The 16,324-nt window shown below is 37.2% G+C and overlaps 1 protein-coding gene across 1 annotated transcript; it reads left to right on the top strand.

Moving 5' to 3' along the window:
• The first annotated feature begins 14,847 nt into the window (after nucleotides 1-14,847).
• LOC124236779 (olfactory receptor 11L1-like) lies at nucleotides 14,848-15,819 on the top strand. Its single transcript, XM_046655742.1, has one exon. The coding sequence runs from the start codon at nucleotides 14,848-14,850 to the stop codon at nucleotides 15,817-15,819; it is 972 nt and encodes a 323-aa protein (XP_046511698.1).
• Nucleotides 15,820-16,324: the final 505 nt, after the last annotated feature.

The raw sequence follows: 16,324 nt of genomic DNA, 5'->3' as shown, positions 1-16,324 counted from the left end.
GGAAACAATAGAAAAAATAAACAAATGGGACTTCATCAGACTAAAGTGTTTCTTCAAGGCAAATGAAAACAGGATTGAAACAAAAAAACAACCCACTAAAGGGGAAAAAAATATTTTCAAGTCATACATCTGACTAAGGCTTAATATTCATAATATATAAAGAGCTCACACAACTCAACAACAAAAAATCAAACAACCCGATCCAAAAATGGGCAGGAGACATGAACACACATTTCTCCAAAGAAGATATCCAGATGGACAATAGGCACATGAAAAGATGTTCATCATTTCTGATCATCAGGGAAATGCAAATCAAAACTGCGCTAAATATAACCTTACACCCATTAGAATGACAAAAATATCTAAAACTAATTGCAGCAAAGGTTGGAGAGGTTGTGGAGAAAAAGGAACCCTCATACACTGCTGCTGGGAAGGCAAACCGGTGCAGCCACTATGGAAAACAGTATGGAGATTCCTCAAAAGATTAAAAATAGAACTACCATACGACCCAGGAATCCCACTACTGGTATCTATGTAAAAAACTTAAAGTCAGCAATTCTAAAAGTCCTATGCACCCCAATGTTCATTGCAGCATTATTTACAATAGCCACGATGTGGAAGCAACCTAAGTGCCCATCAAAAGACTATTGGACGAAGAAGATGTGGTATATATATATATATATATATATATACACACACACACACAATGGAATACTACTCAGCCATAAAAAAGAATCAAATCCTCCCATTTGCAACAACATGGATGGACATTTAGGGAATCATGTTATGTGAAATAAGCCAGATAGAGAAGGAGAGTCTCTGTATGACTGCACTTATATGAGGATTTTAAAAGTGTACACCAAGAGAACAGATTTGTGGCTACCAGGGGAAAGGTGGGGTGGGAGGTGGGCACAAAGGGTGAAGGGGTTCACATACAACACGACTGACAAACAATAATGTACAACTGAAATTTCACAAGATTGTAACTTCTCATTAACTCAATAAACATTAAAAAGTTTAAAAAATTATATTATTGAAGTTATATTGGCTTATAACATTGTGTAAATTTCAGGTGTACACTGTTATATTTCAGTTTCTGTATACATTGCATCTTGTTCACCATCAATAGTCTAGTTTTTATCCATCACTATATATATGTGCCCCTTTACTACTTTCACCCACCCCTCACCACTTTCTCCTCTGGTAACCATTGGTCTGTTCTCCTTATCCATGTGTTTATCTTCCCCATATGAGTGAAATCATATGATGTTTGAAATTGTCTGACTCATTTTGATTAACATAATACCCTCAAGGTCCATTCATGTTGTCACAAATGAGACGATTTTTTCCTCTTTTATGGCTGAGTAGTATTCCATTGTATGTATATACCACATCTTCTTTATCTTTTTGTCCATTGATGGGCACTTCGGTTGCTTCCACATCTTGGCTATGATGAACAATTCTGTGATGAATATTGGGGTATGTAAGCATTTTTGAATTATTGATTTCATGTTCTTTGGATAAATCCCCAGTAGTGGATTAGCTGGATCAGACAGTGTTTGTATTTTTAATTTTTTGAGAAACCTCCATACTGTTTTCCATACCAATTGTACAAGATTACATTCCCAGTAGTTGATTGCCAGCTTGCCTCCATAGTTTTAACAGAATTCAGTCAGAGAAAACAGCACACACAAAATCCAGAAGAGGATGAAAAAATATTTGTTTCTTGGAACTTCCCAAAGTTTGAAGTGGCCCCTGCTTTGATTGTGATTGGGGCAAGAACAGATAATCACCAATTTTACATGCTACTCAAAAATATTTAGATTTTTATTCATAGGTAATGGGTATCAATGACAGATTTTCAATGATCATCACTGGATGTAATTTCTAGGCCATGCTGTTGTCTTTCCATTGGTTTGGGGGTGAAAGCCCTACAGGTCGCTGAATAGAGGCTTTGCGGAGCCCCAGGGGTGCTGTAATGTGGCTGAGGGCATGGGGGCAAATGAGACAGCAATGTCGTGGGGTTTTCTGCAAACTTTTAGAGGCAGCCCAAACTCAATTGCATTTTCAGAGATACCATTATTATATCTGATAAATATAAAAACAGGCATTCTAGACCCTTCTGGCCACTCTTCCAAGCAAGGCCTATGACAGGTTCTCCAATGAGTTTGCAGCAATATCTCAACAATAATTCTACCTCTATTCCTTGTAAAATTCATAGAAGAAAGGCACAGAATCTTTTTGCCATGTAAATAGACTTTCACACATCCACAATGAAGGGCATAGTATGGAATCCAGTGTTTCATATTGTGCTGTTGTTGTAAATCAGTTTTGTACAAAAATTTGCATTGCACTCAGTGCTAGTATGCATGTTCATGCTAAGAAGGTCTGTGAATTCAAAGGTCTTCTACAAACACACCACTGTAGCATAAGGAGGAACAAAAGTGTCATACAAGGGGATTTTTTTCTGCTCTCTATAAGATTTAAAGGAAGAGAAGGGACATAGTTATTGTACTAATTAGTGGCAGGGTGGGAGGCAAATCAGGAAGAATCCATGATGATATTTGAAGAGGGTTTCTTAGGAGTGCAAACAGCATGAGGCAAAGCACTCTATAAATAATTAGAAAGTTTAGCCTTATTTTGTTTTAGAAATGAACGTTTTCAAAGCTTATAAGTAAAGAAGTTAATATGGTAAAACTGAGTTCTTTATAAATAAAACTTTAAATTATGTAAAATTTGCTGAAAAGCAGATCTTCCCAGATGAATGTGATGGTAACAGTCACAGGTGCCACATCCAACACCCTCCCCAGCCCTGCTGAGGTGGGCTTTCCTTACCACTCCATCACCCTCAGACTCAATCTCATCACTTTGCTGGTGGGAATTCTTTTCAATCCAGGTATTAGATCTCTTCCTCATTTGTTTCTCTTGCTAGCTCCTGCATTACTCCAGTAGCATCTTAAACCTGACATCCCTTGTATAAACATATACTCATTTTCTCTGCTGCCTCTTTGAGCTTGATTTTGTTAATGCAGTACCTGCAATTCCTAGAATTACCCTGAACAAAGTGCATTTTGGTGAAAGAAAAACAGATTTGAAGCTGAAAGAGATCTCTGTTCAAACACTTATGCTCTGATATAACACTGATGTGAAGCTGGTGACCCATGTGAGCCTGTCTGCCTATGTTCTTGTGAGTGAGATGAGTCCCTCATCAAGCTTATATGAGATATTGTACTTGGAGAGTCTGGCATCTAATATGTACTCAAGAAATGTTTGTTCAAATCCTTCACACCCCAATCACATAATGCTCTTGAGAGAAAGAAATTGTAAATCTTTGGAGACATATACAGTTCAGTCGTGTGCAGGTGCTAATTATTGTGATGTTACCTTATCTCCACTATGCATTCAATATGGAGATGTTCAGAAGTAAAGATTTTCCTTCTAATTATGTGCCAGGAGATTTATGAAGATAATCACAAATTATCTGCTGTATTCAAGATGAGGCTGTCTGAGGAAGAATAATTATTGATTCCTAGATTGGTTATTTATCTTCTGTGGCTGGTTGTTTCAATTACTTCACCAGCATTGTTCAGTTACTTAATAGTAGAGAGAGATTTCAAGTTATAAAGACCTACCTTGCCAAAGTTTGCCAAGGACATTAAAAAATTCTAAAAAATACAGTATCATCAGTGACTATTGCAAAGGTAATAGAAAGCATGCCTTATAATGGCCCCACCACATTGTATAAATACATAGACAATGCAGCAAACAATGAGATATAATATTTGGATAATCTTCCTCCTTTCTTGTTTTTTATTTCTTTTTATTTTTTTGAGACAGTTTAGACCTGATCTAACATCTGCCATTAATCCTTCTCATTTTGCTGAGGAAAAGTGGCCCTGAGCTAACATCTGTGCCCATCTTCCTTAACTTTATATGTAGTATGCTTGCCACAGCATGGCCTGACAGGTGGTGGACAGGTCCACAACCGGGATCCAAACCGGTGAACCCCGGACCGCAGAAGCCAAGTGTGTGAACTCAAATGCTCCACCACTGAGCCTGCCCAATCCTCCTTCTTTCTTTATGAGAAAATTAAAATAAAGATAAGATATTTGAAAGTAACTCTAGACATCATTTAAATTGCTGGAATTAGAATTCTGTCTCTATCCATCATACATCAAGTCCCCTCCAGTGTAAGCAATGATAAGGCATTAGAATGGGTTTTGAGAATAGTAGTGACTCTTCTTTGAAAGCAAAGACTATGATTAATGCATCCTTGAAAATCCTCTCCTCTCTGTCCCTCTGCAGGTGACATCTATACTGACAAATGTGAATTTAGATTTTGTCAAAAAAGTATGCCCCTAAGTCAATTCACTATAACTTTTGTCTATGAGCTCGTAGAATTAAATGTTTGAAAACACTTGGGAGTCTACCCTATCTATCAAATAATTATTTCCTTATCTAATACCTAACCAAGTGATAATTTTCCCTCTGTCTCAACAACATCAAACATAAGTTTTAGAATGTCTTCTTTATATTGAACCCAGACATATTTTCCTAAAGCTTCCATCTACTAATAGTATTTCTACTTTAATTGTGAACTGTAAAATTGTTTAATTCCGCCCATAAAATCATCCATGTTTAGCTTCTCTAAATCAGGTGAGATGTCCCCACTTGTTTTTCATTACTTTCTCTTGGAATAACTCTAGAACCTTACCACATTCTCCATTGAGCTTATGCCACGTTATCTAGGAGCTTCTCAAACAAAGCCCTCAAATTGAAGGCACTGTGCTTCAGGATAGAGGCAGGTAAAGCACTCTGTTCCCATGCTTACCATGGGAGACTTCCATCAATTTAAATACACTTCCTTCCCCTTAACTATTTTGTAAACAAGTACATTTGGTAGGGCAAGTCTTTACCACTCTCTGTGCCTAGAGCAGCATGAAAGAACCGTATATACATGTCTGGCCTCCATATCCAGACCTTCTGGGTGAAGCCGATGCTGTCACAGTGACCTTAAGCTAGGTGACCTTGAGTGAATCATTTACTTTCCAGGCCTCAGCTTTCATATTTGTAGGTTCACTCCCAACACGTAGAGCTCTTGTGCAGGTAAGATAAAGTAATGCATGTGAAACATAAAACGCTGTGATTCCAACTAAAGAAATGTTAAACAGTTGTAAGCTCTATTATAATAAAATCATTATTTTGCATTTACAGTGAAGTTAGGCTGTTCTTACAATGAGATATTATCACTTCTCTTAAATTGAAATGACTTTTAGCAACATTTGGTTTGACTTAAAATTACCATTAAATATTTCTATTTTTCAAATAATCCATAATATAATTGTGACAAATAATTAAAAAATTTCAAATTTCTCTAAGTACTGATAAATAAATTAGTCATAAGCCTATGAAGAAAACTTGAAAGCTAACTCTACTGTGAAATGCAAAAGAGGAATTTTAAAATATTTCTGAATGAAAGTTTGAATATTTAAAATTATCTGTGAATTGTTCTGGTGTGATACACATAAATGGATCTTAATTTTTAATGCAACAACATAACTGTAAATTAATATGCAATAAGTTTTTGTAAAATTATTTTTATAATATTTTAAATGAGAGCAAAATTTTTGCTATACTGTGAAATAAAATACACAGCAAATGGCCATAATTGAATATTCTTAGAATATTTTGCATATTGTACTTCAAGAAGTCATGCTGTTTGTGAGAGATAAAAGGCTATTGGAAAAAATACCAAGTTATGGTGCATTTGAAGGTTCTAAGTGTTTATGTCATTGATACCATATGAAACTTACAACTGTATACAATGTTTTGTAATTTATGTATTTCATTATATATGTTTTTAATCAGCATTAGCCACTCCACCCTTAGAGAGGATATTTATCTATCTTTCCTGTAGCATCTTCTTACCACAGAGATGAAACATACATCCCTGTCATCACATGGCTATTAGAGGAAGTTTCCTGGTGTACCCTATCTGCCATAGCTTGCTCTTGTGGGGTAGCCTAGCTAACTTGTGAAGCCTGACACTTTCAGGTTCTGGGTATCCAGGTTGCTCATGCTCCCTGGGCTCTTTGGCTGGCTCTTCATCATGTGTAGGCAGTTATGGTCTTTGTAGGCCTGGGTACCATCTCATCTCCATAAATCCAGCTATGGTTGATGTGTTCGGAAGTTCTATTATTTAATTTCTGCAGCTGTCAGAGAAAGTGGATATATAATCTGCTTTACAGGCCTTATAGTTCCTCTTGTTTTCTTTCTGCAAACTTGCAAGAATTGTAAGATCTAGATTTTGATCAGGTATGAAGAGATTACATCAAACAATAGACTGTAATGTGGTCAATAAATGGTGTTTATTTTCAAAATTTAACAAGAGAAAAGATCTATGATAGAAATTAGCTGTAAAGTAACAGCAAAAAAAGCCGAGACATAAGCTATATAAATTTATCTGTAAAAAAAGCCAAGTTATTGCCAACAAATTGAACAACCTGGAAGAAATGGACAAATTCCTAGACTCCTACAATCTCCCCAAACTGAATCAGGAAGAAATGGAGAATCTGAATAGTCCAGTCACAAGCAAGGAAATAGAAATGGTAATCAAAAACCTCCCCAAAAATAAGAGTCCAGGACCAGATGGCTTCTCTGGAGAATTCTACCAAACATTCAAAGAAGACTTAATACCTATTCTTCTCAAACTGTTCCAGAAAATTGAGAATGATGGAGTACTCCCTAACACATTCTATGAAGCCAACATCACTGTGATCCCCAAACCTGACAAGGACAACACAAAGAAGGAGAACTACAGGCCAATATCACTGATGAACATAGATGCAAAAATCCTCAACAAAATTTTGGCAAACCAAATATAGCAATACATCAAAAAGATTATACACCATGATCAAGTGGGATTTATACCAGGGACACAGGGATGGTTCAACATCTGCAAGTCAATCAATGTGATACACTACATCAACAAAATGAAACACAAAAACCAAATGATCATCTCAATAGATGCAGAGAAAGCATTTGACAAGATCCAACACCCATTTATGATAAAAACCCTCAATAAAATGGGTATAGAAGGAAAGTACCTCAACATAATAAAGGCCATATATGACAGACCCACAGCCAACATCATACTCAATGGACAAAAACTGAAAGCCATCCCTCTGAGGACAGGAACAAGACAAGGGTGCCCACTTTCACCACTCCTATTCAACATAGTACTGGAGGTGCTGGCCAGAGCAATTCAGCAGGAAAAAGAAATAAAAGGAATCCAAATAGGTAACGAAGAAGTAAAACTCTCGCTGTTTGCAGACGACATGATCTTATATATAGAAAACCCCAAAGAATCCATAGAAAAACTATTAGAAATAATCAACAACTACAGCAAAGTAGCAGGGTATAAAATTAACGTGCATAAATCAGTAGCATTTCTATACACTAACAATGAACTAACAGAAAAAGAACTCAAGAACTCAATCCCATTCACAATCGCAACGAAAAGGATAAAATACCTTGGGATAAACTTAACCAAGCAAGTGAAGGATCTATACAATGAAAACTACAAGACTTTCTTGAAAGAAATTGACGATGACATAAAGAGATGGAAAGACATTCCATGCACATGGATTGGAAGAATAAACATAGTTAAAATGTCCATACTACCTAAAGCAATCTACAGATTCAATGCTATCCCAATCAGAATCCCAAGAACATTCTTCACAGAAATTGAACAAACAATCCTAAAATTCATATGGGGCAACAAAAGACCGCGAATTGCTAAAGCAATCCTGAGCAAGCAAAACAAAGCCGGCGGAATCACAATCCCCGATTTCAAAACATACTACAAAGCTACAGTGATCAAAACAGCATGGTACTGGTACAAAAACAGGTCCATAGATCAATGGAACAGAATTGAAAGCCCAGAGATAAAACCACACATCTATGGACAGCTAATCTTCGACAAAGGAGTAGAGGGCCTACAATGGAGCAAAGAAAGTCTCTTCAACAAATGGGGCTGGGAAAACTGGACAGCCACATGCAAAAGATTGAAAATTGACCATTCTTTTTCACCACACACCAAAATAAACTCAAAATGGATCAAAGACCTAAAGATTAGGCCTGAGACAATAAGTCTTTTGGAAGAGAATATAGGCAGTACACTCTTTGACATCAGTTTCAAAAGAATCTTTTCGGACTCTATAACTCCCCAGTTGAGGGAAACAATAGAAAGAATAAACAAATGGGACTTCATCAGACTAAAGAGCTTCTTCAAGGCAAGGGAAAACAGGATTGAAACAAAAAAACAGCTCACTAATTGGGAAAAAATTATCCGACAAAAAAATTATCCACTTATCTGACAAAGGGTTAATCTCCATAATATACAAAGAACTCACACTGCTTAACAACAACAAAAAAAACAACCCGATCAAAAAATGGGCAGAGGACACGAACAGACATTTCTCAAAAGAAGATATGAATATGGCAAATAGACACATGAAAAGATGTTCATCATCGCTAATCATCAGGGAAATGCAAATCAAAACTACAGTAAGATATCACCTTACACCCGTTAGATTGGCAAAAACATCCAAAACCAAGAGCGACAAATGTTGGAGAGGTTGTGGAGAAAAAGGAACCCTCTTACACTGTTGGTGGGAATGCAAACTGGTACAGCCACTATGGAAAACAGTATGGAGATTTCTCAAAAAGTTAAAAATAGAAATACCCTATGACCCAGCCATCTCATTACTGGGTATCTATCCTAAGAACCTGAAATCAGAAATCTCAAGAGTCCGTTGCACCCCTATGTTCATCGCAGCATTATTTACAATAGCCAAGACGTGGAACCAACCTACATGCCCAGAAACTGATGATTGGATAAAGAAGATGTGGTATATATACACAATGGAATACTACTCAGCCATAAAAAAGACAAAATTGGCCCATTCACAACAACGTGGATGGACCTCGAGGGTATTATGTTAAGCGAAATAAGCCAGTCAGAGAAAGACGAACTCTATATGACTCCACTCATAGGTGGAAGTTAGTATATTGATAAGGAGATCTGATCGGTGGTTACCAGGGGAAAGGGGGGGTGGGGGGAGGGCACAAAGGGGGAAGTGGTGTACCCACAACATGACTAACAAAAATGTACAACTGAAATCTCACAAGGTTGTAATCTATCATAACATTAATAAAAAAAAAAAGCGAAGTTATAAGCTATAAAATAGTCTATATTGCACCATCCCATATGGGAGACACACAAAAAATGTTTGCATGGCAAGATATCAGGTGTCTAAGTCTGGGAAAGAGTAAAATGATTTCCACCCCTAAGTACCTTGGACATTCTTTCCAGTAGCCTTTTACTTCCCGTAAGCACCATGGCTTCTGACAGCACAATATGCAATGTATTCTAAGGAATGTTCAATTATGATCATTTGCTGCGCATCTTATTTCATGGTGGTTTCTCACTTAAAACAATACCAACTTATTTTAGGCTATAATTTACTGCATATTAATTAAGATTACGTTATTGAGTTAAGAACAAACAGCCATGCATGTGCATCACATTGAAGCAAGTTTACTGATAGTTTTATTTTTCTTTCTGTTTCCAAGCTTTCTGTAAAATACACACATAAATCATATTATTTTGAAAAAATGTATATCAAGTAAATCAAACACCAATAAAGGAGGTTTTAATGAAATTCCATACACTTGGTTCCATACACTGGATTTTTTTTTAAAAAATCCTGTTATATTTGAGATGGGTTGAAAACTTTTCTTTTCCAACTCATGTTCTGAAACTCATGTTATGGCAGCCTCTCAGACCAATTCAGATATTGCATTTTCTTTGTTAAACTGAAATAGTCACACTTAGAATCAGTTTTTTTACAGATTGATTTCATTGCATGAATTAATTTTCAGTTATGATTTATGCTCCTTTTTTTATTTAACCACACCCATAATTAAAGTGTGATGGAGAAATGGCATTCAACAAAAAGCAGCTGTCATACATTCAGTCCTCAAGATAGGGTATTCACTAATGTCCTGCTTGCTACATTTTACACAAAGACTCTTTTGTTTGATTCAATTTTTAATTGAACATTATTGAGACTGATCTTAATTTCAATAAAAAAATACACTTCTAAAAGAAAATGACAATTGCATCTATCCTGCTTGTGTTATCAACATCTAAGGCTCAATGGGCAGAGTCAAATCTCAGAAGATTGTTTCCATTATTTACTAACTTGATTGGCAAATTACAGAAGAATATCTGGGGAACAGGATTCTCAGAAGGGTCAGGTACCCAAGAAATCCAGAGTCATTGAAAAGAGAAATCAGCTTCACTCAGCATCAAACCCCAGCAGAAGATGGCAAATCCCCACTCACATCAAGAAAGCACAGCCCAAATTTGGGTTAGAAGAGGGCCTGAGAGATCTTGGAGCAGGAAGGATTTAGGACTCTCTATGCTGGGGAGATAGACAGGTAGGGGAGGCTCATGCAGACAGGCCTCAAGGTTTGCAGAAGGAAATCAACATGGTTTGTGTTTTAATGCCAGATGACATAAAATTTGTTGTATTAGTTGTTGTGGTTGTGGATGTTGAATTCTAAAATTACACAGATTTCATTAAATTGTTGCTCATTAGCAAGGCAATTTTAGCTTTTGCTGACGCTCTATCTATATGAAAACAAACTAAAGGATCATGCCTAAATTTTCTGTTATTTCAAACGGTAATAGCTTAAAAAGTAGCCAAGACAGAATTCTCCAGAAGTCAAAAGGCCATTCAGTTGACTCTAGACGAGATTGCATATAAGAACAATAACATTATTGGTTATGTTTATTTTCACATAATTTCAAAGAAAGTTACAAAATTAGATGTGAAGTTACACTGGTTTCTCTAATACTGAAGTGGACTCAGCATTATGGGAGGCAGAATTTTTCTTTTTTCTTAAGTTCAATGTAATTAACACAATTCTAGCACTTAAAAATGATCACTATTTAAGTAATCAGCATTTCAATAGGTAGTGAGTTCTTCATTACTGAAAGTATTTAAGTAAAGAGTGGTGATTAACAAAGTCCAGTTGCCTTGTGCACTTGCATGTTCATTGTGGGCAGTACTTTAGATGACTAGGAGATTGAGCCAGATGCCCTAAAATCTTTGTCTAGTGTAATACAATGTCATTTTGCTTTCACTGTGGTCTCCCAAACTAGGCCTCCATTGTTCACAACATTTAAATTATTTTTTATCTATTCACTGGTCATTTATATTGAGTCCGATGGAAATACAGTAACAGAAAATGAGATAAGGAAGTTAAAAAAGACCATATTCCAAAGTAGAATTGTTACTTTGCTAAGACAATTTTTAAGCATTACTGTGTCTCCAAAATCCTCCATCACATCTCCCTCTTTCTGAACCAATCAATCAACAAAATGATCAAAGTCCCTGCTGCAATGCACATTCAAGTCCACAAGACAACTGAACTTTGTGAATCATCTGTCTTTGCTGGGATACTTTAAGTAATGAGGAACTCATCACCTATTGAAATACTAATCGCTTAATAATAATTATTTCAAGTGTTAGAATTAACAACTACACTGAGCTTTAAAAAACTGATTAATCTATTATCATTAAATAATATTTTAGCTTCCTTTAGTTGTTCATTCAATGGCTTCAAGTCATAAATGTTGGAATATTCTGTCTTCAAACCAAGATACACACAGCACTTGTATCTTTTTTTTCCCACAACACTTGTATTTTGAGTCAATGTCATAAGCTCCTAGAATGGCAGTAGAGTGGTCAGATAAAATATCATAGAAAAAGTGAGCAGACTAGAAGGACACGAGAAACGAGCTATATGGAAATATTCAGGAACAATATTCCAGGATGCTGAGTATGTTGAGTAGAAAAGGAGTCAAGTCTTGAGTAGTTTGAAGAGTACTAAGGAAGCTGGAGTGCTGGGAGCAGAATCTCCAAAGAGAAAAGTAACAAAGAAATTGAAGAAGCAATCGCAGCAGAGAAGAAGGAGGACCTGGTAAACTGTGAAGGTTTTGGCCTTTCTTCCCTGTCTTAAGCTTTAAGAAAACACATACCACACAGTTTAATATATATAAGAAACATCCAGTATTCTGTTTCTGATGACAATTGCATGGATTTTGCAAAGATATTATTTTCACTCCATATGAATTTTTTACGTTCAAATGAAGATAATATTCCCAGTAATTTTACCCAAATATGAGAGGAGAAAACAGAGAATAGCAAAAATAGTGAATGAAAACAAAAACAACAAATTAGCACAACAGTCATTCTTGACGTGTAAATAAGCTAATTGATCACTTTGTTTTATTCACTTAACAGGAAGGATTCATGGTACATTGTGTTCCCAGTACACCCATGAAGCTGGATACCACTGTGGCGATTGAGCAGAGGAGTGACATGCTCTGTCTTCTGTTTTAAAAGGTTTATACTGGCTGCTTTATTATTTACAGAAAAAGTGCAGGTGGGCGCAGAGGGATTGCAAGGAGATTATTGAACCCTCCAGGTGAGAAGATGTGGCACTTTTTCCAAAGAGTGTGCAATGTTGGTGGTTAATGGTGATGAGCTTCAAATATATTTTCAGTGGAGCCAGGTGATTTTGGTGAGAGAATAGGTGTTGGGTCTAAGAGGAACGAGAATCAAATTCAAGGTTTCTAGCCTGAGCAAGTGGGAGGATGGAGTTATCATTAAGGAGGTAGGGGAGACTCACAAAGGGGTGACCACGGAGTGAGGCAGGAATGCAGGTTAATTTGTGTTAAGTTTCAGTTGCTGATTCAACATGTGAGTGTGAATTTCAAATAGGTTAGTTGTTTATGTGAAGCTTATATTGAAGCTTGATGCACACATTTGGGTGTTGAGGGCCAAATGACAGCATTTAAAGTCAAGAGACTGCTTAAACCATCAGAGAAGTGAGTCAGAACTGAAAAGTGTTCATCCCTGAGGTCATATATTAGCAAATTGGAAGATGCAGAGATGCTTGAAAAATAAATGGATAAAGTATGAAAAGACAGAGCTGTAGGTGAACTCAGATCACATAGTCAAGCATGTAAAGTGACAAGAGTAGATCCAAGAAGAAGGAGAGATCAACTATGTGATGCTGAAGACAGATCAAGATGATTAGGAATGAGAATGGATAAATGGAGAGTGATGTTGCCGTAGAAGGATTGTGATGTAGCAGTAAGGGAAAAGCCCTGACTGCACCGCATTCAAATGGGGATCCAGGCAGCTGGGAGAGATGACACCCTCACGAAGGAAAAGAGTAAAAGTGAACAGACAAATGCAAGCAGTGTTTGGAAAACAGAGTAGCATTGACATATTTTCTTCTCAGTTTTGTCTTTTAATTTAAAAGGGATAGAAACACCAGCCTGTTGACATGCTGAGGAAATGATGCAGCAGAGATGGGGTCATTATTGATTCAGGGAGTAAGAGGATGTAATGCCTGCAATACCTTCCACTAACTGGAAGAGTGCAGCTCCCAAAGCACATGTGGAGGGATTTACCTTAACCTGGACATAGACTGTTTCTTCAGAGGACAGTGTAGGAAGCAGGTGCACAGAAACAGAAGGTGGCAGGTGGGGAACTTAGTGGCCTGAGCATCTGATATTCCAATTAGAGGATTTCAGTACTTTTTTCAGTACAATAGGTCTTTTGCTTATGGTATAGATAGACAAGGAAGTTTTGTACATTTTAAAAGAGACGAACATATGTGAAATATTCACTGAAGAGAATGGAAAATTAAACAGGTGAAGTTCGTGTAGAATGGTTAACCCACAGTGCTAAGGACACATCGGAGTTTATTGGTTGTGAATGTGAAGGTGGCAAAGTTATGTGTTGCCTCTCACCTCCATTATTTTATGGAAGCTCATGCATGGCAGGTGGATGTTGGATTTAATCAGAACTCAGTTTGACAATGAACCAAGTGAAAGCGAGGGAAATGTGACATGTTGAATGTGTACGGGAAGGAGTAGTTACTGTGGCTGAGTGTGATATTCAATGGCGCAAGAAAGGATATAGATGGAGGTACACATTAGCTCAGCACAAGACTTCATGAACACACACACACATACATACACAACAGAGTATCTACAAATACTGTCTGAGGGAGGGGAGAATGTATCAATTTTCCCAAGATACTTTTATTCTTTTTTTTTTTTGAGGAAGATTAGCCCTGAGCTAACTACTGCCAATCCTCTTCTTTTTGCTGAGGAAGGCTGGCCCTGAGCTAACATCCATGCTCATCTTCCTCTACTTTACATGTGGGATGCCTATGACAGCATGGCTTGCCATGTGGTGCCATATCCGCACCTGGGATCCAAACCAGTGAATCCTGGGCTGCCAAACCGGAACGTGTGAACTTAACCGCTGTGCCACCAGGTCATCCTCCTGACTTCTTTTTTAGACAAAGCTCACATGTGAGAAAAGAAAGGAATTTCCTTACACATGCACCTTAATTTTTTTAAACTTTGTTGTTATCAGTTTGAGTTTGGTTTCAATCAATGTCCTTTTTGCTTATATCTTTGGATCTCAGACTTTTTCCAGGTTTCAGAGAACCATATAAATGGAATTTGCAGAGATTCATTCCAAGATCTAATATTCACATTCAGCTTGTGATATGAAAATGTATTTTTATAAAAATTAAATTAAATTATGCATTTGTTCTTACAAAATGCTGTGCATAAAAATTCAAACTATTTAAAAAAATTATTTCTGAAGTTCAAAATATCAATTGTTACACATATTTTTATCCCTTGTTTATACTACTTTTCCAAAATGTTTCCCCTCTCCACAGGAAATGGAGCCCCAAAATATATCCTCTGTCACTGAGTTTCAGCTGCTAGGATTCCAGGACCTTCTTGAGTGGCAGACCATCCTCTTTGCCATTTTCTTGTTCATCTACTTCCTCACAGTAACAGGGAATGTTGTCATTATTGTAGTGGTGAGCCAGGACCAGCGACTGCACTCACCTATGTACATGTTCCTCAAACACCTCTCCTTTCTGGAGATCTGGTATACATCCACCGTTGTTCCCCTTCTCCTAGCCAACCTGCTTTCCTGGGGCCAGTTCATCTCTTTCCCTGCCTGTATGGCCCAGCTCTACTTTTTTGTGTTCTTTGGGGCTACTGAGTGCTTTCTTCTGGCCATGATGGCCTATGATCGATATCTGGCCATCTGCAGCCCATTACACTACACTTTCCTGATGAGTCCTGAGATGTGCAGCAAGTTGGTGGCAAGCTCCTGGTTGACACGGTTCAGCACAGGATTTTTGCCCTCCCTGATGATTTCCAAGTTGGATTTCTGTGGGCCCAATCAGATCAATCATTTATTCTGTGACCTCCCTCCCCTCATGCAGCTCTCGTGTTCCAGCATTTATATCACAGAGATGGTCATCTTTATCCTGTCAATTGCTGTGCTATGCATTTGCTTTTTTCTTACACTTGTTTCCTATGTTTTCATTGTGTCCTCCATATTGAGAATTCCTTCAGCCTCTGGCCAGATGAAGACTTTTGCCACATGTGGCTCCCATTTGCTTGTTGTCACTATCTACTATGGATCCATGATCTCCATGTATGTTTTCCCCAATACCCATCTGTCACCTGAAATCAACAAGATCATTTCTGTCTTCTACACCGTGGTCACCCCATTGCTGAACCCTGTTATCTACAGCTTGAGGAACAAAGACTTCAAAGTGGCCGTTAAAAAAGTTGTGGCAAATAAATGTGGCATCTGTGGAGTAAGAATGAAGGAAATTTTCTTTATTAGTTAAGGAATATCACTACAGGATATCCAGTGGATTAAGTTCAGGGATAAGTGAATAGCCAGTTAGAGCCTTCAGAACTAAACACCATCATCGGCATTATGTCAAATTCCACAAGCTGTAATGAAATAGCTCTTCATGACCCCTTTCCAACAACTAGTCAGAAGATAAATTGGCCCTATGAAACTATTTTGGGGGTAATTTTGCCTTTATAAACTTTCTTTCATCTTCTGACTTGAATCTGATTGTATAATTCCATTGCATGATGATGACACATACATCCCTTTCAGATTCTGCAATATGATTAATCTTGTGTTCATAAAGCCTAAGTACATAAATTTATACACTTTTAAAGTACTGTTAGGACACTGGACTTGCAGACTTAGCATCGTGTGCTATTGGTTCGTGTTAAATATCTGCAGAATGAATGAATTATAAAAGAAAAGAAATAATATGTGAATTGTGAGTTGACCTAAATTATCTGCTAATGACAAGAAAGAACAAAGAAGGATTT

Source organism: Equus quagga, chromosome 3 (genome assembly GCF_021613505.1).
Source record: "Equus quagga isolate Etosha38 chromosome 3, UCLA_HA_Equagga_1.0, whole genome shotgun sequence".
NCBI lineage: Eukaryota > Metazoa > Chordata > Mammalia > Perissodactyla > Equidae > Equus > Equus quagga.
The sequence above is the reverse complement of the archived record's forward strand: the minus strand, read 5'-3'. Positions and strand labels throughout refer to the sequence as shown.